The 23,598-nt window shown below is 48.9% G+C and overlaps 1 protein-coding gene across 10 annotated transcripts; it reads left to right on the top strand.

Moving 5' to 3' along the window:
• Positions 1-16,644: 16,644 nt before the first annotated feature.
• LOC119291838 lies at positions 16,645-19,691 on the top strand. 10 transcript variants are annotated; one of them, XM_037570642.1, is made up of 7 exons: positions 16,645-16,862; positions 16,948-17,066; positions 17,165-17,244; positions 17,466-17,614; positions 18,798-18,871; positions 19,069-19,184; positions 19,310-19,691. In XM_037570642.1, the coding sequence occupies exons 2-6, from the start codon at positions 16,969-16,971 to the stop codon at positions 19,085-19,087; spliced, it is 420 nt and encodes a 139-aa protein (XP_037426539.1). In that variant the 5' UTR covers positions 16,645-16,862; positions 16,948-16,968; the 3' UTR covers positions 19,088-19,184; positions 19,310-19,691. The 10 variants fall into 10 exon arrangements, 2 of the variants coding, with proteins under 2 accessions (XP_037426539.1, XP_037426540.1); XM_037570643.1 differs by having other exon boundaries at positions 16,646-16,862; positions 17,550-17,614; XR_005142679.1 differs by having other exon boundaries at positions 16,649-16,862; positions 17,550-17,614; positions 18,802-18,871.
• Positions 19,692-23,598: the final 3,907 nt, after the last annotated feature.

Genomic DNA, 23,598 nt, shown 5'->3' with positions numbered 1-23,598 from the left:
GATCGAGGAGTCTGAAGCGGCGAGTGGCGCAGCTGTCGCCTCGATTTCCGGGATGACATTAATGAAGGGAATCTTTTTATTCGTTTTTTACAGAGATGACATCATGATGATCCGTTGCTGTATCCAAAGGATGACGTCATGGCGGTTTAACAAAGTTTATAAAACAAGACGTCATGGCGGTTTACGAGAAGCAAAGGAAGATGTTCACAGGATTTTCCTAAGTACAGAAGATTGACATGAACAAGTTCAAATCACTCTGGGGCCTAATGTTGGGGATATAACTATTGAGTATAAACCGCCCAGGAGGGGCCGGTTTACACTCAACCGTATTGAAGCCCACGAAGACTCAGAAGATGGCATTTTACTAAGAAGCTTAGAGGCCCGGAGCCTAGTGGCAGATTAGGGCCCATAATAGTAAACCTCCATGGTTATGTAAACTTGTGTTGTAAGTTAGGAAAGAAGAGACCGAGCCGAACCCTTGTATGAGTCGGCCTCGGGACTCTGTAGACCGGCCGGGCGTCAATCTATGTATATAAAGGGATGACCCGGCGGCGGTTCAGGGACAACAGAGAACAACTCGAGACTCAGGCAAAGCATATTTTGCTCCCTGGTCATCGAAACCCAATCAATCCCATCACAACTAGACGTAGGCTTTTACCTTCCTCGAAGGGGCCGAACTAGTATAAAACTCCCGTGTCCCTTGTCCGGTTTAACCCCTTCAAGCTAACCCGTAGCAATGGCTCCACGACTAAGTCCTTTCATGAGGACATCTAACGTGTTAATTCCACGACAGGCGCCTTCTAGGACTTCTTCAAAATAGTGCTGGGACGAGTCATGGCCTCCGGTCGCACCCCTGGTTGCAATAGCGGTGGCCTCCATTCCTGCCCAGTATGTCTTAACACGGGCGAGAGTCATCCATGCACCCTCTATGCACGCCGACCTCTTTACAGCGTCGATATGCGGCATAGCACAAAGAAATCATTGCACTAAACCAAAATAACTATCCGGACTTGGTTCCTCATGGGAAGCCCGGACAACCTATGGAGCTCGGCCCACTCGGCCATTTGTTCATTTAACAGCAGCGGACGCTTGCGGGCACTAAACTGCGACCAGAACAATCTTTCCACCTCATGATCTTTCTGATCCTTGAAATATTCAGTCGCATAAGCGGCACTCTTTGCTAAGTCCAAGTACGTGTTTGCAGAACTCCATAATTGATCAAGAGGGGCATACTTCGTATCGCCGAACTTCATCCGCAATGAAAAAAGGCCTCCCAGTCGTGATATCTCCGGCTTGACGAAGCTCCTCCCGTGCAGCTCTGCTTTCAGAGCGCGTTTCCTTGGCTTCTTCCAAAGCCTTCTTCAAGTCAGCCGCTTTTGCTTGGCTTTCCCTTTCGAGGAGCTCATAGCGGCTGGCGGCATTTTGCAGCTCAAGAGCCATGCTGGATATTTTATCTTCGCTCTGGCGATGAGCAGCTTGTTTGGCTTTTAACTCTTCGGCCACCTTCAGGGCGGCCGCATCGCTTCTCCTGGCTTGTTCCTTGGCTCGGGCAAGTTCCGCCTGAAGGGTTTCCACGGCGGCAGCTCCATCTGCAGTCAAAGCATATTATAGATACTAGCATCATGTTCCTCTTAAATATTTGCTGACCACCAGAATATACATACCCTGTGCATCATCAAGCCGCTTGTTCACAAGCGTGATGTCGGCATCCACCACTTCAAGCTGCCACCTCAATTTGGCAAAATCAGCAGTTCGGCCAGCCGCCGGACCTTTAGCCGCCTGCACATAAAAGCAGCGCGATCACTACCTAGGACTATGATCCTCTGTTTGCCGCCTCCGGACGGCAACCAGAGTCTCAGGGGCTACTATCTATACGGAGCACACCTAGCATGTGCGGTACAGCCAAAAATATACATATTACTTTGCGTACCTTAAATCCTCTTAGTAGGCTTGTAAAAGCTTCATTTAACCCGCTTTTGGTGGATGAGATCCTCTCAACCACCGTACCCATCAAGGTACGATGTGCCTCTAAGATAGCCGCTTGCTCCAAAATACCCATCAATGTGTCCGGTTGTACACCAGATAGTCCCGGGCTTTTTCTATTGGTCTGCTCAGGAGCCAAGGACTCCGGACTTCTGGCGGCCGAAGAGTTACCTTCTGGCCTTTACGGATTAGGGGAAATCCTCTGTGACGACACCTCGGGGTCGTCCGCCCCATGAGGCGGGGAGGCAGGAGGAGGCGTTTCACTCTCCATCATACCGGAAGAAGATCCCCCGAAGACAAACTTTGTTGAGAAGGGCTATGAGCCAGACTGCAAAACATATGTCTCGGTTGTTATTCTCAGAGAAAAAGCAAGATATATTTATCAAAAGTGCCTTTGTTCACTTACGGCTCGGTTGATGGCTGGCCCCCTTGTGGGCACTGCGCAGCAAGGGCGCCCTCCAGGCCAGGGCCCCCTGGCGAAGGTTTCTTCCCTCGTTTGGAAGCCTCCATTTCCAAATCTTCAGGGGCGCCCCTTTTCTTCTAGTGGGGAGAGGGGATTTTAGATTCGCCTCCCCGATCACCCTCCTTTGCGGAGGCACTGATTCCCCCGGTTTGGATGTGTAATGTATGAAGCCCGCTTTCGGCTTCTCTATGCCTCCCTTCATCTTCTCCTGATGGCACTCGATAAGGTGCGCACTCAAGCATCCTGGTTAGTATAGGGTCCGGCGAGCCTTCGGGAAGAGGGGTCGAACACCTGATCCTCTCCGCCTTTCTTATCCAGTCCTGGCCGAGGGTAGTTTTTCAGAATAATGTTGTGACAAATATAAAGACAGCATGTTCGGTTGCGGAATTACTTACTTGGGTATCTGGACGATTGCAGTTCAGGCCCGCATCCTCGGTGGTATCCGGACACTTTATTCGGGATACGAAGAATAATCGATACATCTCTTCAAGCATCATGCTGAAGGAGTGTTGAATAGTTCGCGGTCCTTCCGGGTTGAACTCCCACATCCAGAGAGATCGACGTTGGCATGGCAGGACCCGACGAACTAGCATTACCTGAATTACTTGGACAAGGCTGACATCTCTCTTGAGGAGATCTCGGCACGTCATTCACTGGCCCCCAGTCCAGCCCTTTGTTGACCCATGACACCAATTGGGGCGGAGGGCTCGGGCGGAAGGCTGGGGCGGCCACCCGCTTTGTACCTTGGGGTGCTGTGATGTAGAACCACTCCCGTTTCCATAAGTTGGACACCTCCGGGAAGGAGCCCTTTGGCCATAGGGCATCGGCGCCTTTGCTTATTATAGCGCCTCCGCACTCCGCGCATCGCCCGTCGATCATCTTAGGCTTCACATTGAAAGTCTTGAGCCATAAGCCGAAGTGTGGGGTAATGCGAAGGAAGGCCTCACACATGACGATAAACGACGAGATGTGAAGAACAGAATCTGGAGCTAGGTCATGGAAATCTAGCCCGTAATAGAACATGAGCCCTCTTACGAAGGGATCAAGACTAAAACCTAGCCCTCGAAGGAAGTGGGAAACAAATATGACACTCTCATTGGGCTCGGGAGTGGGGATAACCTGCCCTTGAGCAGGTAGCCTGTGGGGGATTTCAGCGCTCAGATACCTAGCCTCCCTAAGCTTCTTGATGTCCTCCTCTGTGACAGACTAGGCCATCCATCGGCCTTGAAGGTTGGATCCGGACATGGTTGAAGTTCCGAAGTGCTTAGCCTGAACCTTGGGTGTTGTAACTTGAGGTAGGGGAAGGGAAGGATCGACCATGGAAAGAAAAGGACAGGTCTTGGCCCCTTTATAAAGAGGGTGAATATCAAGCGTCCTCTATGTGGCCGTTTGGAACTTTCCTAAAATCGAGGAGTCATACTAACAAGCACGGTTGGGTTACCCACACCAGTATAGATGAGAATCCCGTGATAAGGGGAACACAATCTCTGCTTCTACAAGACGTGCCAATAAAAACTGCCTCGCAATACGTGCAGTAGCAGGCTGGGAAAAACGGTTCGTAATGACCGGGCCACGGCGTGATGTCATGTTGTGAAAAGTTGTCAGCAGATCAGAATTATGGAATATTGTACTCCCGACGGTGGTATTTGGAATTTGTTTTGTAGAGCCGGACACGATCTTTGTGTTCAAAAATCTTCTATGGAGTATTCGGAGAAGGAACCCACCTTGCAATGCCGAAGACAATCTGCGTGCCGGACTCGTCATCATTGAAGCCTGGTTCAGGGGCTACTGAGGGAGTCCTAGATTAGGGGGTCCTCGGACAACCGGACTATATACTTTGGCCGGACTGTTGGACTATGAAGATACAAGATTGAAGACCTCGTCCCGTGTCCGGGTGGGACTCTCCTTTGCGTGGAAGGCAAGCTTGTCAATTTGGATATGTAGATCTCCTTCTCTCTAACCGACTCTGTGTAACCCTAGCCCCCTTCGGTGTCTATATAAACCAGAGGGTTTGGTCCGTAGGACAGCAACAATCAGAATCATAGGCTAGCTTCTAGGGTTTAGCTCTACGATCTTGTGGTAGATCAACTATTGTAATACTCATATCATCAAGATCAATCAAGCAGGAAGTAGGGTATTACCTCCATCAAGAGGGCCCGAACTTGGGTAAACATTGTGTCCCCCACCACCTGTTACCATTAGCCTTAGACGCACAGTTCGGGACCCCCTACCCAAGATCCGCCGGTTTTGACACCGACAGGGATGAGGCAAAAATATTTCCCCCATAAATCAAAATGGGCCTCACAGCCTAAGAACAGCTCGCAAAGAGCAACAAAGCCCGTGATGTGCAGAATGGAGCCCAGCGTGTCAGGTTGTGCAGCTGGAGACCGTAGTACTCCAGAAGATCTCTGAGGAAAGGGTGGATTGGGAATCCCATGCTCCTGAGCAAGAAGGAAATGAAGTACACCCGCTCCCCTTTATTGGGATTGGGGAATTTCTCCGCTAGGGCTTTGCCATTGAAGGCAGTTAATCCCGCCCTAACAGGGACTAGATCCGATGGAGAGAGGTATCCCTGTGCCTAAAGCTTGGTCAGCTGGGCGTGGGCCATCGAGAAGCTCTCCCGGTCACCTTCTTATGGGCCTTGGGGACGCAAGGAAGAGCAAGGAGTGTTGGCCATCTTTGGTTGGTTTCTTATGGCAAGCTCTAGGGATTTCCGTCTAGTGAGGAATGGAATCTGAGATTCAATCTCTTTTATAAGCGTCGTCCCTGCATGGTCAAGGGGTTATTTGTAAAAATATTAGGACCCCTCATATTCATCTGACACATGGAAGTCGAGGCGACGGCGGAGCGGAAGTTGCAGAGTACAATATTTAATGTAAAGGCCGAACTATATGGAGTACAATGAGGAACTCGCCTTGCAAAGCCGAAGACATGAAGCTGAATACAACATCGTCATTGAAAGCCAGTTCGGGGGCTACTAAGGGAGTCCTGGACAAGGGGGTCCTTGGGGAGCCGGCCTATGTGACATGGGCCGGACTGATGGGTCGTGAAGATACGAGATAGAAGGACTTCCCCCATGTCCGGATGGGACTCTCCTTTGCATGGATGGCAAGCTTAGCGTTCAGATCATGTACCTTCCTTTCTCTAAAACCGACTCTGTACAACCCTAGATCTCTCCGCTGTCTATAAACCAGAGGGTTTAGTCCATAGGGGTGAATCATAATCATACAAGCTAGACATCTACGGTTTAGCCATTACGATCTCGAGGTAGATCAACTCTTGTAACCGCTATACTCATCAAAGTCAATCAAGAAGGATGTAGGGTATTACCTCCATTAAGCGGGCCCAGTCAAGGATAATTCTCCTGTGGCACCACCAAAGCATCATTGTCAGCGGCGCCACTCTAAACTGCATCGAGAAAAAGATAGCAATACCGGCACCGGAGACAACAATAATTTGGATAATGCCGAAGACCAAGAAGCCCCGATCGAACCACAATCAGAACATGATGAGTGGGAGGAGGGGCAAGTCAATCCCGATGATCCCATCGGGAACGAGGGCTCGGAGGATGGTAATTACGTACCGATCTACGTATCGATCTCCGAAGAAGACGAGAGCCTCGGCAATGAAGAATTCATCATGCCAGAGGAACCCTTCGAACAAGAGCGCTTTAACCATCCGCTAATAGCCATGGCAAGAAGCCTGAAAAAGAAGCAGCAGCAGCTTCAAGCTGATCAGGATCTGCTCAATGACAGATGGACTGATGTTCTGGCAACCGAGGAATACGGCCTCGAACGCCCAACTAAGAGCTACCCAAAGCGTAAGATGCTACACGAATTCAACGACTAGGCCCCAGAGCCTATACCGCCCACGCGTAAAGCGGCCGACGGAGCTGACGGACCACCACGTGGCCGGGACAGAGCAACGACTCAACCCAAACACCCGCCTGCACCAGCCCGCCGTAAAGGTAGAGAGACAGTAGCTGCAGGATACACTTACGACCTACGAGAGGACATGGATAATAGAGCCGGTCAGACCAGATCAATATATGGATCAAGGGGGCGGGCCCCGGCGCGAGAAGACGGCCATCATGCCTGGCGCGACAAGTACAACTCCACCCGGGCTGAAAACCGCATACAGACTCCATCTGAACTGCGTCAGGACGTGGCCCGATATAGAGGCGCCACACACCCCCTATGCTTCACCGATGAGGTAATGGAGCACCAGTTCCTAGAAGGGTTTAAACCCGTGAACATCGAATCATACGATGGCACAACAGACCCTGCAGCATGGATTGAAGATTTTCTTCTCCACATTCACATGGCTTGCAGTGACGATCTACATGCCATCAAATACCTCCCTCTCAAACTCAAGGGACCAGCTCGGCACTGGTTAAACAGCCTCCCAGAAAACTCTATTGGAAGCTGGGAAGACCTGGAGGATGCCTTTAGAGACAACTTCCAGGGCACTTATATCCGACCTATGGACGCTGACGACCTCAGTTACATAGTCGAGCAGCCCGGAGAGTCAGCCAGAAAATTCTGGACACGGTTCCTAATCAAAAAGAACCAAATTGTTGATTGTCTGAACATTGAGGCTCTAGCAGCCTTTAAACACAGCATCTGCGACGAATGGCTTGCTTGACACCTCGGTCAAGAAAAGCCAAAATCCATGGCAGCCATCACATCACTCATGACCCGCTTTTGCGCAGGCGAAGATAGCTCTCTTACCCGTAGCAGCAACAGTACCAGCAATCCTGGCACTTCCGAAGTAAGGAACAGAAACGACAGGCCTTGACGCAGCAAAAATAAGCGTCAGAGCAACACTGATAATGTCGAAGACACGGCGATCAACGCCGGATTCAGTGGCTCCAAGCCCGGACAGCGGAAGAGGCCATTCAAAAGAAACAAAGACGGTCCCTCTAGCCTAGACCGAATACTCGACCGACCTTTCCAGATTCACAGCACCCCTGACAAGCCTGCCAACCATACCAACAGAAGTTGTTGGGTCTTTAAGCAGGCCGGTAAGTTAAACACCGAGCACATGGGGAAAGGGTCGCCCAGCGAGAACGACGATGAGGAGCCTCGCCAACCGAACACAGGGGGACAGAAGAAATTTCCCCCCAAAGTCAAAACGGTGAACATGGTATACGCTACTCACATCCCCAAAAGGGAACGCAAGCGCGCGTTAAGGGACGTATATGCAATAGAGCCAGTCGCCCCAAAATTCAACCCATGGTCAGCATGCCCGATCACTTTTGACCGCAGGGACCATCCGATCAGTATTCGTCATGGAGGTTCAGCTGCATTGGTCCTTGATCCAATCATTGATGGTTTCCACCTCACGAGAGTCCTCATGGATGGAGGCAGCAGTCTAAACCTGCTCAATCAGGACACAGTCCGGAAAATGGGTATTGACTCGTCAAGAATCAAAACCTACCAAAACTACCTTTAAAGGAGTAATATCTGGTGTAGAGGCCCGCTGCATGGGCTCAATCACATTGGAGGTCGTATTCGGTTCGCCGAACAACTTCGGAAGCAAAGACTTGATCTTCGACATCGTCCCTTTCTGCAGTGGCTATCATGCACTGCTCGGATGAACTACGTTTGCCCATTTTAATGCGGTCCCGCACTATGCTTATCTAAACTCAAAATGCCAGGACCACACGGTGCTATAACAGTCCATGGAAACATGGATCGCTCCCTCCGTACTGAGGAACACACTGTGGCCCTCGCAGTGGAAGTGCAGATCAGCCTTATCAAGTCGAACTAAACATCGGCAGTCAAGCCACCGGACCCTGTCAAGCGAGTTCGGACTACCCCGCAGAATGATAGTCCAGCTCGTTAGGAGCTTGATTAGCAATATGGCCTCTGTCTTCGCCCCAACCAAGAAGCGGCGTATGTACCGTGTGCTCGTAATTATGCACTAAAAATACCATGGGCGACGACGGAGGCATATCAAGGATAAAGTCCACAATACGGATCAACCGTACCTGGACCCCGATCTATCTTTTTTAACTTGACTTTTTCTTTTCAGGTTCTTTACAACTCACATCACCCTTTTAATGGTGTCTAGGGTCCTTTTTCCGGCCCCTTATGAAAACTTATTCATTAATCCTCTCAAAGGATCACATACAAAGGCAAAAAGCAGCACATATGTACGACGGAGTACCAAAAGGATCTTTCAAGGTCACCTCCTACCCTCTCCTAAAAACATGTACACACCTTTCCCCTTCGCTTGGCATGTAAAATAGCCTCGATGCTTATAGCATTATCTGTACAAATACGTTTTGACGTATCAATCAGACAATAATGGAAACAATTTTTCGCCCAAACTATTTGGTACTGGATTATTTGTATTTTTCCTTTGTCGTCTGATTGTCATGTACACCTCGACACGACCTAAATCGCCAGGGGCTCCATCCAGCCGCGTACATTTCTCAAATTGACCCTAAGTTCGAACACTTTCACAAGTGCAATTCGGCGTCCCGAATCTAGCATTATATGCATCAGCTCCGAATCATGTCTTGGGTCGGGTTGCGTGGCTCCTGTGGTTACTACCATACGTTCCAGTTGTTCGGCCAAGGAAGTAAAGGGAGAACTACCGCGATTGTTCTTCTGGCTAGCTGGATAAACACCTTAGTAGAGAAAGCCGAAAACTGACTGTCATGATGTGGCGAGAGCTGGTCAGCTATTCGGTGACTCAGTTTAAATCTCTTGCAATATTTTTCGTATCACACGAAGGACTGGTTTCTTACCTGGTCAGGTGTCTACAACATCCGAGTTCGGATCTCCGAACAATACTAGGGGTTGCGCCTACAATCTTATCGTCAAACTCCTCTGGCTAAGTGAGAGTGATAAAGCCGCATAGTCTAATTGCCTGGTTCGCCGCACTAGCACCTCCTTCAAGGACAAAGTCGTTGGGTTAAGTGTGTGTTTGTGCTATTCCGAACACCCCCGTAGTATCTACGCGAGGGGCTGAAGCCGATGACTGGCCAACTCTCAAATTTAATAAACGGCCGCAACGGAGGATAAATAAATTCAGATAAAACAAGACTAAAATTATACAAACACCTTGTTTTCATTATACAAAGTTTGGGCAGCACGGATACACTCATTCTAAAATGATGCCCTTCGAACACAGGCCCTCTATAATGCGGGAACCTTCAAGGACGTTGTTGAAATATTTCTCCGGCGTATGATGCTCCTTCCCTGCGGGCGGTCCCTCGGTGGCAAGGCTGGTGGCATTCATCTTCGCCCACTGCACCTTGACACGGATGAAGGCCATCCGGGCACCCTCGATATAGACTGACCGCTTTATAGCATCAAGTCGTGGGCAGGCTTCAACCAGCCGCTTCACAAGCCCAAAGTACCTAGTTGGTATTGGTTTGGCTGGCCAAAGACGGACTATGACATCCTTCATGGCCAGTTCGGCCATCCTATGTAGCTCGGTCAGCTGTTTCAGCTGATCACTGAGGGGCAAGGGCTGCTCTGGCGCAAGGTACTACGACCATAGTTTCTCTGCTGAGCTCCCCTCTTCGGCTCGGAAGAAATCTGTAGCATCTGCAACACTTCGGGGCAGATTCACAAACGCTCCTGGAGAACTCCAAACGCGTGTCAGAAAGGTATACTTTCTCCTTACCTATTCACTCTGCATATTAAAAGCCTTACCCACCGTGATCTTCTTGGCTTCGCGGATCTCCTGACAGGCACCTTGGGCTTCAACTCGGGCCTCCTTCGCACTTTGGAGCAGCGTAGCAAGTTCGGAGTCTCGGTCTGACACCTGGCGCTCCAAGGACTCACATTTGCTTATAGCATCAATGAGCTCTTGTTGGACTTCATCCAACCTCGCCTCATGCTTTCGACGGGCGGCTTGTTCCTCGTCCGCCTTCTTCTTGGATTTGGCCAGCGCACTCTTGAGGGTTTCAATCTCAAACGTGTCAACTATGAGCGTAACCATAAAGCTCAGTCACATAACAAATTAGAACTCATATCAGTTCAGATATGCTTCGGTATAACATACCTTGCCATGCCTCCAGCTTCTGCTTTAGTTCGGAGACTTCGGCCGCATGCGAGCCTGCTGCCAGCTTCACAGCCTGTTCATCCAAGTAGACATATATGTTAGCTCCGGTGAAGTATTATTCGATCCTCTGTTCGGCCTTTCTTCATGAAACACCGAACAGAGTCTCAGGGGCTACTATCTATATACAGGTATTCCTATTGTAAATAACTAAAAATATATTACTTCACATACCTCAAAGCCTGTTAGAAGGCTGGGATAGGCTTGGTTCAATCCGCTTTTAGCAGACCGAACCTTTTCTACTACATACCCATAAGGGTACAGTGTTCCTCCACAATGGAAGCACCCTGAAACGCTTCCACCAGAGTGTCTGGCGCCTTCGGGTTGATAGAGGACGCCAGTGGAGATGGCGCGCCCCCTTCCCTCGAAGAAGGCTGCTAGTCCGGTTTCGGAGCCATATAGGTATCCGAATCAATATTTGGTTGGGGGCCGAATTGAGCATTGCCCCCATCGCCGGTCTCCATGGGGGTTGATTTCCTCCTCTCTTCGACAAAACAGAAATTACCCTCCGCCGCCACCTTCATGGCCTCCTGTACCTCCCCATGACCTCGAGAGGTTCTCTGGGACAACACTTCGGTGTTATCCGTGGTAGTGGGTGGAGAGATCTGCGGAGGCGACTCGCTCTCCATCGCATTCGTCCCTAGTGAGTTCCCAGATGACGATGATCATTGGGGGAGGTCGCGAGCCGGGCTATAATGCATAATTCAGTGTGTTAAAATAATAAGGCACAAAATCGGATATGTGAATGGTGTCTTCGGATACTTACGATTCAGCCAAGGGCTTCGGCCTGGGGTGCCACTTTAGGGGTGGCATCGGCATTCGCTTCGGAATCATCTGAAGAGGAGGGTTTTCCTTTCTTGGCCGCCTCCGCCTCCAGATTCACGGAAGCTGCCCTTTTCTTCTCCCCCCCCCCTCCTAGAGAGAGAGATACTCTCTTCCTCCTCTACGTCTTTGTCATGGGAGGAGGAGGTCTCATAGTCTTCGGACATGGCATCTGAAGTACCCTTTCGACGAAGGCCACCTCTGGTCTCCTTGGCCTTCTTCTCCGGCACCTGATACGACGCCGGAACTAGCATATTTGCCAGCAAGGGGGTAGCGTGGTCCTCGGGCAGCGGAGCCGGACATTTGATCTGCTCCGCTTTCTGTGTCTTGCCCTATGACAATCAGAAAGTTCAATATACTCCTTGTATTTGTAAATAAAAGCTATCATAAAACTTACGGTAGTGGCTGGACGTGCACAGTCAAGGCCCCGGTCTTCGGTTGTCTCCGGCCATGACTTTTGAGTCTTGAAGAGCAGCTTCCATATGTCTTCGTGTGTTGTGCCAAATAACCGCTGCAGGGTCTGAGGACCGGCTGGGTTGAATTCCCACATATGTTGAGTCCGGCGCTGACAAGGGAGAATCTGGCGAAAAAGCATCACCTGGATCACACTGGCGAGGCTGGTGTTCTTGTTTATCATGCCCTTGACGCGGCTCTCCAGCGTCGTCACCTCGTCAGGCGATTCCCAATCTAGGCCCTTATTGAGCCAGGATGTAAGCCGCATTGGGGGCCCAGATTTGAACTCAGGGGCGGCGACCCATGTGGCGTCGTGGGGTTCCGTGATATAGAACCACCCCTACTCCCATCCTTTGACGCTCTCCACAAGGTCCCCTTTGGCCAGGTGATGTAGGAGAGTTTGCTCACCATGGCGCCGCCGCACTCTGCGTGTTGGCCCTCGACCACCTTTGGCTTCACATTGAAGACCTTGAGCCATAGGACGAAGTGGGGAGGGATGTCAGTGTCAAAACCGGCAGATCTCGGGTAGGGGGTCCCGAATGGTGTGTCTAAGGATCGAAGGTACAAGGAGGCAGGGGACACAATGTTTACCCAGGTTTGGGCCCTCTTAATGGAGGTAATACCCTACTTCCTGCTTGATTGACTTTGATGAGTATAGGGGTTACAAGAGTTGATCTACCTCAAGATCGTAATGGCTAAACCCTAGATGTCTAGCATGTATGATTATGATTCTCCCCATGGACAAAGCCCTCCAGTTTATATAGACACTGGAGGGATCTAGGGTTATACAGAGTCGGTTACAGAGAAAGGAAGGTACATGATCCAAACGCTAAGCTTGCCATCCACGCAAGGGAGAGTCCTATCTGGACACGGGGGAGGTCCTTCTACCTTGTAACGTCACGGCCCATCAGTCCGGCCCATGTCACATAGGCCGACTCCTCGAGGACCCCATAGTCCAGGACTCCCTCAGTAGCCCCTGAACCGGGCTTCAATGACGATGTGTTCGGCGCACAAATTGTCTTCGGCATTGCAAGATAGGTTCCTTCTCCAAATACTTCAACGCATTCCTCCACGCAAAACAACTGTATCTGACTTTATTAACAATTACAGCCTTAAGTCATAAGGGCAAAAAAAACATTTGAAATGAAATAAGCCACGTTCATAGGCGATTTCTCCGGCGATGCATTATGTCCTAGCCTTGTTAGCATTCTGAACTGTTTCACAGCCTCGTTTCGTATTTCGAGGCACGACCATTGACATGTCTTGTCAAAGCAGAGATCATGCCCCCTTATCACGGGAATTTCATAAACAGGGGTTTGGGTTATCCAACCGTGCCGTTCACAGGTCCCCTTGGGAATAGGCGAGATTTAAGGCTTGTGAGGGGGTGCTTGACATCCATTGCCTTTATAGAAGATAAGGATCCTCCTTTTTACCCCACGCCTTCTTCCTCCTCTGCCCATCTGCCACTCGAGCTCCAGCGCCCAAGTATCAATCCTTTCCATCGCCACCAAGCACTCCTAGCCATGTCTGGATCTACAGCGCACGGCAAGTGGATGGCTTCCTCTGTTACAGAGGAGAACATCACAGAGCTACGGGAGGCTGGGTATCTGGCCACGGACATAGTCCATCGACTTCCTGCCAAAAAGTAGATAATTCCCACTCCGGAGCCCAACGAAAGGGTAGTGTTCATACCTCATTTCCTTCACGGACTAGGGTTTCCCCTTCATCCTTTTGTCTGTGATCTCATGTTCTACTATGGGCTAGATTTTCATGATTTAACCCCAAATTCCTTCCTCAACCTCTCGGCGTTTATCGTTGTGTTTGAGGCATTCCTTCATGTCCCTCCCCACTTTGGCCTATGGCTCAAGGCCTTCAATGTGAAGCCAAAGGTAGTCGAGGGCCAACATGCGGAGTGCGGCGGCGCCATGGTGAGTAAACTCCCTAACGTCAATTGGCCAAAGGGGACCTTTGTGGAGAGCGTCAAAGGATGGCAGCAGGGGTGGTTCTACATCACGGAACCTCGCAATGCCACACGGGCCGCCGCTCCTGAGTTCAAATCTGCCCCCCCCCCCTCGATGCGGCTTACATCCTGGCTTAATAAGGGCCTAGATTGGGAATCGCCTGACGAGGTGACAGCGCTGGAGAGCCGCGTCAAGGGCATGATAAACAACAACATCAGCCTCGCCATCGTGATCCAGGTGATGCTTTTTCGCCGGATTCTCAATTGTCAACGCCGGACTCAATACATGTGGGAATTCGACTCGACCGGTCCTTGGACCCTGCAGCGGTTCTTCGGCACGACCCATGAAGACATATGGAAGCTGCTCTTCAAGACTTAAAAGTCGTGGCCGGAGACAACCGAAGGTCGCGGCCTTGACCACGCACGCCCAGCTACTCCCGTAAGTTTTTATGATAACTTTTATTTGAAAATACAAGGGGTATACTGAACTTTCTGACTCTCACAGGGCTGGACAAAGAAGGCGAAGCAGATCAAATGTCCGGCTCCGCTACCCGAGGACCAGGCTACTCCCTTGCCGGCCAAGAGGTTGGTTCCGGCGCCCTATCAGACGCCGGAGAAGAAGGCCAAGAAGAAGGGCAAGGAGACCAGAGGTGGCCTCCGTCGTAAGGGTACTTCGGACGCCATGTCCGAAGGCTCTGAAGCCTCCTCCTCCCATGACGAAGACGTAGAGGAGGAGGAGAGTAACTCTCCCCCCAAGGGGGAAAAGAAAAGGGGGCTTCCGCGGATCTGGAGGCGGAGGCGGCCAAGAAGGGAAAACCCTCGTTTTCGGATGATTCCGAAGCAGATGCCAATGCCACCCCAAAGCGGCGCCCCAGGCCGAAGCCCTCGGCTGAATCGTAAGTATCCGAAGACACCATATACATATCCGATTTTATGCCTTATTATTTTATCATACTGAAGTGCGCATTATAGCCCGGCTCGCGATCTCCCCCAACGGTCATCGTCATCTGGGAACTCGCTAGGGACGAATGCGATGGAGAGTGAGTCGCCTCCGCACATCTCTCCACCCACTGCCCAGGATAACACCGAAGTGTTGTCTCGGGAGGCCGTGAAGGTGGCGGCGGAGGGTAATACCTCTGGTGCCGAAGAGAGGGGGGAATCAACTCCCATGGAGACCGGCAATGGACGCTCAATTCGGCCCCCAATCGAATATTATTCCGGAGACCCATACGGCTCCGGAATCGGACCAGTAGCCTTCTTCAAGAGACGGGGGCGTGCCGTCTCCACCGACATCATCTATCAATCCAAAGGCGCCGGACATTCTGATGGAAGCGCTTCAAAGTGCTTCCATTGTGGAGGAACATCGTACCCTTATGGGTACGGTGGTTGAAAAGGTTCGGTCCGCTAAAAGCGGATCGAACCAAACTTACACCAGCCTTCTAACAGGCTTTAATACATGTGAACTAATATATTTTTGGTTATTTATGAAAGGAATACCTGTATATAGATAGCAGCCCCTGAGACTCTGTTCGGCGTTTCACGAAGAAGGGTCAAACAGAGGATCGAGTAAAACTTCATAGGAGCTAACATATATGTCTACTTGGATGAGCAGGCTGCGAAGCTGGCAGCAGCTTCGCATGCAGCCAAAGTCTCCGAACTAAAGCGGAGGCTGGAGGCAAAACAAGGTATGTTATACGGAAGCAGATATGAACTAATATGAGTTCCATTTTGTTAACTGACTGAGCTTTGTATTTATGCTCAAAGTTGACACATCTGAGGTCGAAACCCTCAAGAGTGCGCTGGCCGAAGCCAAAAAGGAGGTGGATGAGGAACGAACCGCCCGCCAAAAGCATGAGGCAAGGTTGGACGAAGTCCAACAAGAGCTCACAGATGCTATAAGAAAATGCGAGTCTTTGGAGCGCGAGGTGTCAGAGCGAGACTCTGAACTTGCGACGGCGCTCCATAGTGGAAAGGAGGCCCAGGTTGAAGCCCAAGGCGCGTGTCAGGAGATCCGAGAGGCCAAGCAGATCGCGGTGTGTAAGGTTTTTAATATGCAGAGCAAGTTCATAAGGAGAAAGTACTCCTTTGTGACACGCATTTGGAGTTCTCGAGGAGCGTTTGCGGATCTGCCCCGAAGTGTTGCAGATGCTGCAGATTTTTTCCGAGCCGAAGAGGGGAGCACAACACAGAAACTTTTCTGGTCATAGTACCTTGAGCTAGAGCAGCCCTTGCCCCTCAGCGACCAGCTGAAACAGCTGATCGAGCTACATAGGATGGCCGAACTGGCCATGAAGGATGTCATAGTCCGTCTTTGGCCAGCCGAACCAATACCTGACAGCTACTTTGGGCATGGGAAGCGGCTGGTCAATGCCTGCCCACGGTTATATGCTATAAAGCGGTCGGTATGCATCGAAGGTGCTCGGATGGCCTTCGCCCGTGTCAAGGTACACTACTAGGGAAAACCTTATACACAGAACTTTAGTAGAGCGCTTGTTGAAAAAGCACGCTACTGCTAATTAAAAGTAGCACGGGCAAAAAAATGCGCTACCGGTGCAGAATAGTAGTAGCGCCGGCACTGAAAACCTGCGCTGCTGCTAACTGATTTTCACCATACACTCCCGATGGACGATAGTAGTAGGGTTGGGTGTAAAACCTGCGCTACTACTCCCTTCGTCCGGAAATACATGTCATTGAAATGAATGTATCTAGATGTATTTTAATTCTAGATACATCCATTTTCATCCATTTATGCGACAAGTATTTCCGGACAGAGGGAGTATTTGACAGATATCTGTAGCGCCGGTGGGCACTCCGCGCCACCGCTATCCCACCAACGGTCCCACTCCACTCTCCCACACCACGTACCCACCCCCATCCAAATCTAGATCGAAACCCCCTCTACCGGCGGCCTCCCCTTAACTCTTCCTCTTCCTCTTCCTCAACCTCATCTCCTCTCCTCTGCTGTCAACCCCGACAAGAATTGAGAAAGTGAAGGCCGCCCTACGCCGTGCAACGGGGATATAGCCACCCGCGCACACGGCAAACTATCGCTCGGCGTCTCCAGTAATCAAGCAGCCGCTCGACCGTCAGCGAGCGATTGATGTGCGGGTGGGCGGGCGGCAGTGTTGTTGCTGTTGCTTTTGGATTGCATCAGTCGCTGACGGGCAGTCTATCTTGTGGGTTGCAGGAGGGGAGGAGGGGGACGAGGATGGTGCGTGTGCGGAACATCTTAGATCTGGCTGGGGAGCGGGAGGTGCGCGAGTTCTTGTCCTTCTTCGGCGAAATCGAGCACGTCGACATCAGCCCGTGAGCACCGGCTTCCTTCCTTTCCTTCTCTGTTCCAATTCCCCTGCCACTTGTCCCGTCTGTCTAACCGCATGGCGATTTTGGGCTTACTGCTGCAGTGACGTGGTGGCGACTGGGAGGACGGCCTACGCCACCTTCAAGGACGTCGAGAGCCCTAGAGATAACGCTGCTGCTCTCGGTATGTATGGCCTCGCGCAATCATCCAACTGTTACTTTCATTTGTGCAGTGGAGGTGTTTATGCAATCTGGTTGTGCTGGTATTTTCAATTGCTATCTATAATGAATGATTCTCTGCACTGTCAATGTCATTGTTGAACTATGAATAGCGTGGTAGGTATACACAGCTGTTATGGCTTATGCATTGGACCTAATTTTTTTTCTTCGATATCAATGCTGAAGTGTATTTCGCTGGAAGAAAATTAGGAAGACGCTTTTGTCTGTTATCTCTGATATATTGCACTTCGGGTGGATGTGGAAATTCAGCCTCCATGCGGCGGCGTCTCTTCCTTCCCTGTCGTCGTCGAGGTCCGCCCCTCTGTGCCGCAACGGTAAGCACGCACGCATGCCGCCGCTCCCATGCCTCTCTCCCCGTCCCTCTCCGGCAGTTCCCTTCGTCGGCGGTGGCGGGGAATCAGCCCAGCGGACTGGAGTACCCGTTTGGTGCGGGGTTATAACCGATTTGGCCTTACGGTGGCGAGCGCCGATCGATTGATTGATCGATCAAGCCCCTGATGTTGTGCTCGCTCCGCTCTGTTTGTTGTCCCTCATCTAGCGCTTACTAGTTTTGTTCATGCTCTGTTCGGTGTTATTTTATTACTGTATTGGGAGGGATATAGGGCATTGCCACCCAGTAAATTACGAGAAAACCCATATAAATCATTTTTCCCAGTCATAGTTATTTTTTACATAGTGCGTTGATCCTAGAGTTGCTGATGCGTTGGCGAAATTCCTGTGAATGGCATAATTACTTACACTAGCCACCTCTTGTTGGCTATCGCAGCAGTCTCATCTCTTGAAGGATGCATGAGGCTCTCTCATGCTGAAGGACATGATGCATGCCATGTATCGATGTATACTGTTGGAATTAATCAATCAAGTTGTACTTAATCTATACATGGTCAAGTAGTATTCCTAATCCTATTTAGTTAGGTTCTTGAGCTGCTATCCGGTAAGAAAAAAGGAAGTGCGCGTTACCAGCCGGCGAATCGATCTAGCTGATTGTGTAGCTAGCTAGCTTCCGAAAGGGTAAGGTATGTAGTACACGTCCAAGATGATCTACGAAAGAAGATATGTTGCTGCCATGTATCTCCAGATCGCCTCTGTATCTTGAGATTGGAAACATAATTTCTTTCCTTAATGGCATAGGTGTGTTATTTTTTTTGAACACAGCATAGGTTTGTTATATATTCTATGGATGTTGTATGCGTATCTTCAGATCAGAAACAAAACGTTTTCTTTTTCATAATGGCATAGGTGGGTTATTTATCTCAACTTTAATGCCAAAGAGATATTATCAAAATCTAATGGCTATTGTTTTACCGTGTGTTAAATTGATGGCCAGCCGTTTCTAATTGTTGTTTGATTTTCTAGGATAATTCTCTAATTTGACCCATATTTTCTTTTTAGTATATAATAGAATAGATTTTGCAAAGCAATGTTTACTTTGAGTGTAACTGTAGTGCCATTTTTATCTTTCAATGTACAACGACGGTCTTGCTGCACTTGTGCTAGTCAGTGGGGAGAAAGCTAGGAACCTTGGCCTCCAAGTTCTTGCAAGGATCAGAGGGTATGCTGATGTTGCTTAGGTAAATCTTACATGTCTCTTCATTAATCTTTTTGGTGAAACAAATGTCTTTTTGGCACATTGTTCTTGTTAATGAAGACTGTTACCGACATTATCCTTTCATGTGTCTCAAAACTATCAACCTGGCAAATTGAATGATATTTTTCTTGTTATTATGCATTACAATGAGTTCATTATTAAGATCCCTTACAACTTTAGGCACCTCAGCTATTTATAGGAGGGGACCCAACCTTCGTGTCTCGCGGCAGTGTCTTCCTTGGATTTGTTCGTGCAACAAGGAGGGGACCCGACCTTCTTCATGCCTCGTGCAACAAGTAAGGACCAGCGTTCGGCTATTACTATTGATTCATGTGCATGTGCAAAAAAGAAAGAAAATACAATACTAGATTTGGACATGGACGTGAACCAATAAGTGTTCACTTTCTCGACGTGGGTGCAGGGGTGATCGAGGCGGATTACCATGCCCTGGTGGGTGTCGTGCTCTTCAACCACTTGGAAGCGGACTTCGCCGTGAAGCCTGGCGATTGCTGTACATAGATGATCATCCAGGTGATCGTGACGTCGGAGGTCACCGAGGTGGAGGTCCTCGACGCCTCCGTCCTGGGGGAGGTCCACCGGCGTCTGAACTCCAAGCTTTGGTAGATACATCTATAGAAGTGGTCTTTTTAGGTTGGTGGTGGAACGCTAGGGAAGGTACCCACCTTTCGATGATGGTTATGTTCGTCTGATGTTAAATGGGATGTCTGTGATTTCTTCCAGTTGAGATGTTGTTCCGTGACATGAGTTTATTTTGCATTGGATGTGTTTCTGATTTCTATCCATGAATATTGTATCTAAATTTTATTTTTTTAATTCCTAATTAGCTAGTGGTAGCGTGGGCGAAAAGTGCATGCTACTAGTACTTAGGATAGTAGTAGCGTTGGTTGAGATAGTAGTAGCGTGGGTGGCTAGATAGTAGTAGCGCTGGTTGAGATAGTAGTAGCGTGGGGCCACCCGCGCTACTACTAACAGAAGTAGTAGTAGCGTGGGTGGCACCCGCGCTACTACTACTAGTAAGTTGTAGCACGATACTAGTAGCGCGGGTACCCGCGCTACTGTAGCCAATTTACCCGCGCTACTAGTAGCCTTTTTCCTAGTAGTGCTACAATGGGCGAAGATGAATGCCACCAGTCTTGCAACCGAAGGAGCGCCCGCAGGCAAGGAGCATTGTACGCCAGAGAAGTATTTCAACGACGTCCTTGAAGGATCCCGCATTATAGAGGGCCTGTGTTCGAAGGACATCATTTTTGAATGAATGTATCTATGATGCCCAAACTTTGTAATGAAAACATAGCCTTTGTATATTTTAGTCTTGTTTCCTCTGAAATTATTTATCCTCCGTTGCGACCATTTATTAAATCTGAGAGTTGGCCAGTCATCGGCTTCAGCCCCTCGCGTAGATACTATGGGGTTGTTCGGAGTAGCACAAAAGCACACTTAACCCAACGATTTGGTCCTTGAAGGAGGTGCTAGTGCGGCAAACCAGGCAATCAGACTATGCGGCTTTATCACTCTCACTTAGCCATAGGAGTTTGACAATAAGGTTGTAGACGCAGTCCCTGGTATTGTTCAGCTACCCGAACTTGGGTGTTGTAGACACCTGACCAGGTAAAAACCAGTCCTTTGTATGACACGGAAAAAATTGCAAGAGATTTGTACTGAGTCACCGAATAGCCGACCTGCTCTCGCCGCATTATGACAGTCAGTTTTTGGCTTTCTTTACCGAGGTGTTCATCCGGCCAACCAGAAACACAATCGCAGTAGTTTTCCCTTTACTTTTTAGCCGAACAATCGGAACGTAAGGTGGTAATCACAGGAGCCGGGCAACCCAACTATTGACCCAAGATATGATTCGGAGCTGATGCATATAATGCTCGATTCGGGACGCCGAATTGCACTTGTGAAAGTGCTCGGACTTATGGTAAATTTAATTAATGTACACAGCTGAATGAGGCCCCTGGTGATTTAGGTCAAGCCGAGGTGTACATGACAATCAGATGATAAAGAAGAAGAAATACAGAAGAAGGAATAAGCCAGTACCAAGTAGTTTAGGCGAAAAACTGTTTCCATTATAGTCTGATTGGTACATCGAAACGTATTTGTAAAGATAATGCTATAAGCATTCACTACTAGGGAAAAGCTTATACACGGATGCTTACTAGCAGCGCGGGTTTATAACCCTCGCTACTGCTACTTACTAGTAGTGTAGGTTTTTAAACCTCGCTACTACTAAGTTGATAGCAGTAGCGCGGGTTTTTAACCCTTGCTACTACTAAGCGGTCCCTACCGTGCCCCCCGGGACATGCCATAGTAGTAGAGCGGGTTTTTAACCCTCGCTACTAGTAAGTTGATAGCAGTAGCGTTGGTTTTTAACCCTCGCTACTACTAAGTGGTCTCTACCATGCCCCTGGGCCATGCCATAGTAGTAGCGAGGGTTATAAACCCACGCTACTACTAAGTTGATAGTAGTAGCGCGGGTATTTACCCCTTGCTACTACTAAGCGGTCTCAAACTGCCCCTCAGGGACATGCCATAGTAGTAGCGAGGGGTAAAAACCCGCACTACTACTAAGTACTGGGGTTTTTAAACTCTACCCCCCCCCCTCAGTGGATCGCCTTTTCAGTTTTGTAAAAAGCAAAAGAAAATGATAAAACTTCAAAAATTAAAATCCTTCGAGATGTAATGTTACTACATGTACTACTTAGGAAATTTTAAAAACTTAAATTTGGACATGTTTTGTCAAAAGTGTAGGGAAAATGTAAAACGGATATAACTTTTGCATACGATGTGAGAAAAAATGTATAATATATCAAAATGTTCAGCACGAAAATCCGCATCCAATTTTGACGGCCTACGGCCGGTTTGCAAATTTTTAGAATCCTCAAATTCTAAAAGGAAAAAAAGTTATGCTCAAATTTCAGTTTTTTTTGAATTTTGGTCAAACTGTGGTCAAACTACTTATTCAATAAGTATTAGAGTTACTAAATAATTATTCAAGAATATTAGTGTTACTAAATAATTATTTTAGCTTTTTGGAATTTTGGTCAAATCTGGTCAAACTATGGTCAAACAATGGTCAAACTACTTATTCAAGAAATATTAGTGTTACTAAATAATTATTGTTTTTTAGAACAATAGTTTTAAACTCAAACAGTGAAATGTGTGACTTCATGCTCAAGCTAAACTCTTGAGGGTTAAGAGGATTGACATCTTACTATTGTCAGAAAAACAACAAGTGCAGACTTGGAAACGAGGGAGAATAGAACCTGGAAGTTAAGCGTGCTCAGGCTGGAGTAGTGAGAGGATGGGTGACCGTCCGGGAAGTTAGATGATTCGGAATGATGAGGGGTGATTAGAGATTAGAGATTAAATTGAGTAGCGATGAGGGGTGATTAGAGATTAGATGTTAAAATAATTCAGAAATTTGAAAATTCAGGAAAAAAATTTAAAAAAAATCGAAAAAATCAGAGATTAGTGATTAGTAGTAGCGCGGGTTTTTACCCACGCTACTACTAACAGACGTAGTAGTAGCACGGGTGGCACCTGCGCTACTACTACCTATTAGTTGTAGCGTCGTATCAGTAGCGCGGGCACCCGCGCTAGTAATATACCTAAAACCCGCGCTACTGCTAGGATTTTCCCTAGTAGTGATTGAGGCTATTTTACATGCCGAGCGAAAGGGAAAGCTGTGTGCAGGTTTTTAAGAACAAGGGGGGAGGTGATCTTGAAGGATCCTTTAAGTACTCCGCCATACATCTGTGCTGCTTTTTGCCTTGGTGTGCGATCCTTTGAGAGGATTAATGGATAAGTTTTCACAAGGGGCCGGAAAAAGGGCCCTTGACACCATAAAGAGGGTGGTGTAGGTTGTAAAGAACCTGAAAAGAAAAAATCAAGTTGAAAAAGATAGATGGGGGTCCAGGTACGGTTAAGCCGTATTGTGGACTTTATCCTTTATATGCCTCCGTCGCCGCCCATGGTATTTTTAATGCATAATTATGAGCACACGGTACATACGTCGTTGTTTGGTTGGGGCGAAGACAGAGGCCGGATTGCTAATCGCGCTCCTGACGAGCTAGACTATCATTCTGTGGGGTAGTCCGAAATCGCTTGACAGGGTCCGGTGGCTTGACTACCGATGTGGAGTTCAGATTGATAAGGCCGACTTGCACTTCAGCTGTGAGGGCCGCGGTGTGTTCCTCAGTACAGAGGGAGCAATCCATGTTTCCATGGACTGTTATCACACCACGTGGTCCTAGCATTTTGAGCTTTAGATAAGCGTAGTGCGGGACCGCAATGAAACGGGCAAACACCGTTCGTCCGAGTAGTGCGTGATAGCCACTGCGGAAAGGGATGATGTCGAAGATCAAGTCTTCGCTTCGAAAGTTATTCGGTGAACCACATTCTGCCCGTGCAACGGGCTTCTACACCAGGTATTACTCCTTTAAAGGTAGTTTTGGTGGGTTTGATTCTTGACGAGTCAATACCCATTTTTTGGATTGTGTTCTGATAGAGCAGATTAAGACTGCTGCCGCCGTCCATGAGGACTCTCGTGAGGTGGAATCCATTGATGGGTCGAGGACCAATGCGGCTGAACCTCTGCTACGTCTTGAGATTGCGTTGGTTTTCCTTGAAGAGGAAAGGGTGATGCAGCAATAGTAGCATAAGTATTTCCCTCAGTTTTTGAGAACC

This window comes from Triticum dicoccoides, chromosome 4B (genome assembly GCF_002162155.2).
Source record: "Triticum dicoccoides isolate Atlit2015 ecotype Zavitan chromosome 4B, WEW_v2.0, whole genome shotgun sequence".
NCBI lineage: Eukaryota > Viridiplantae > Streptophyta > Magnoliopsida > Poales > Poaceae > Triticum > Triticum dicoccoides.
The sequence above is the reverse complement of the archived record's forward strand: the minus strand, read 5'-3'. Positions and strand labels throughout refer to the sequence as shown.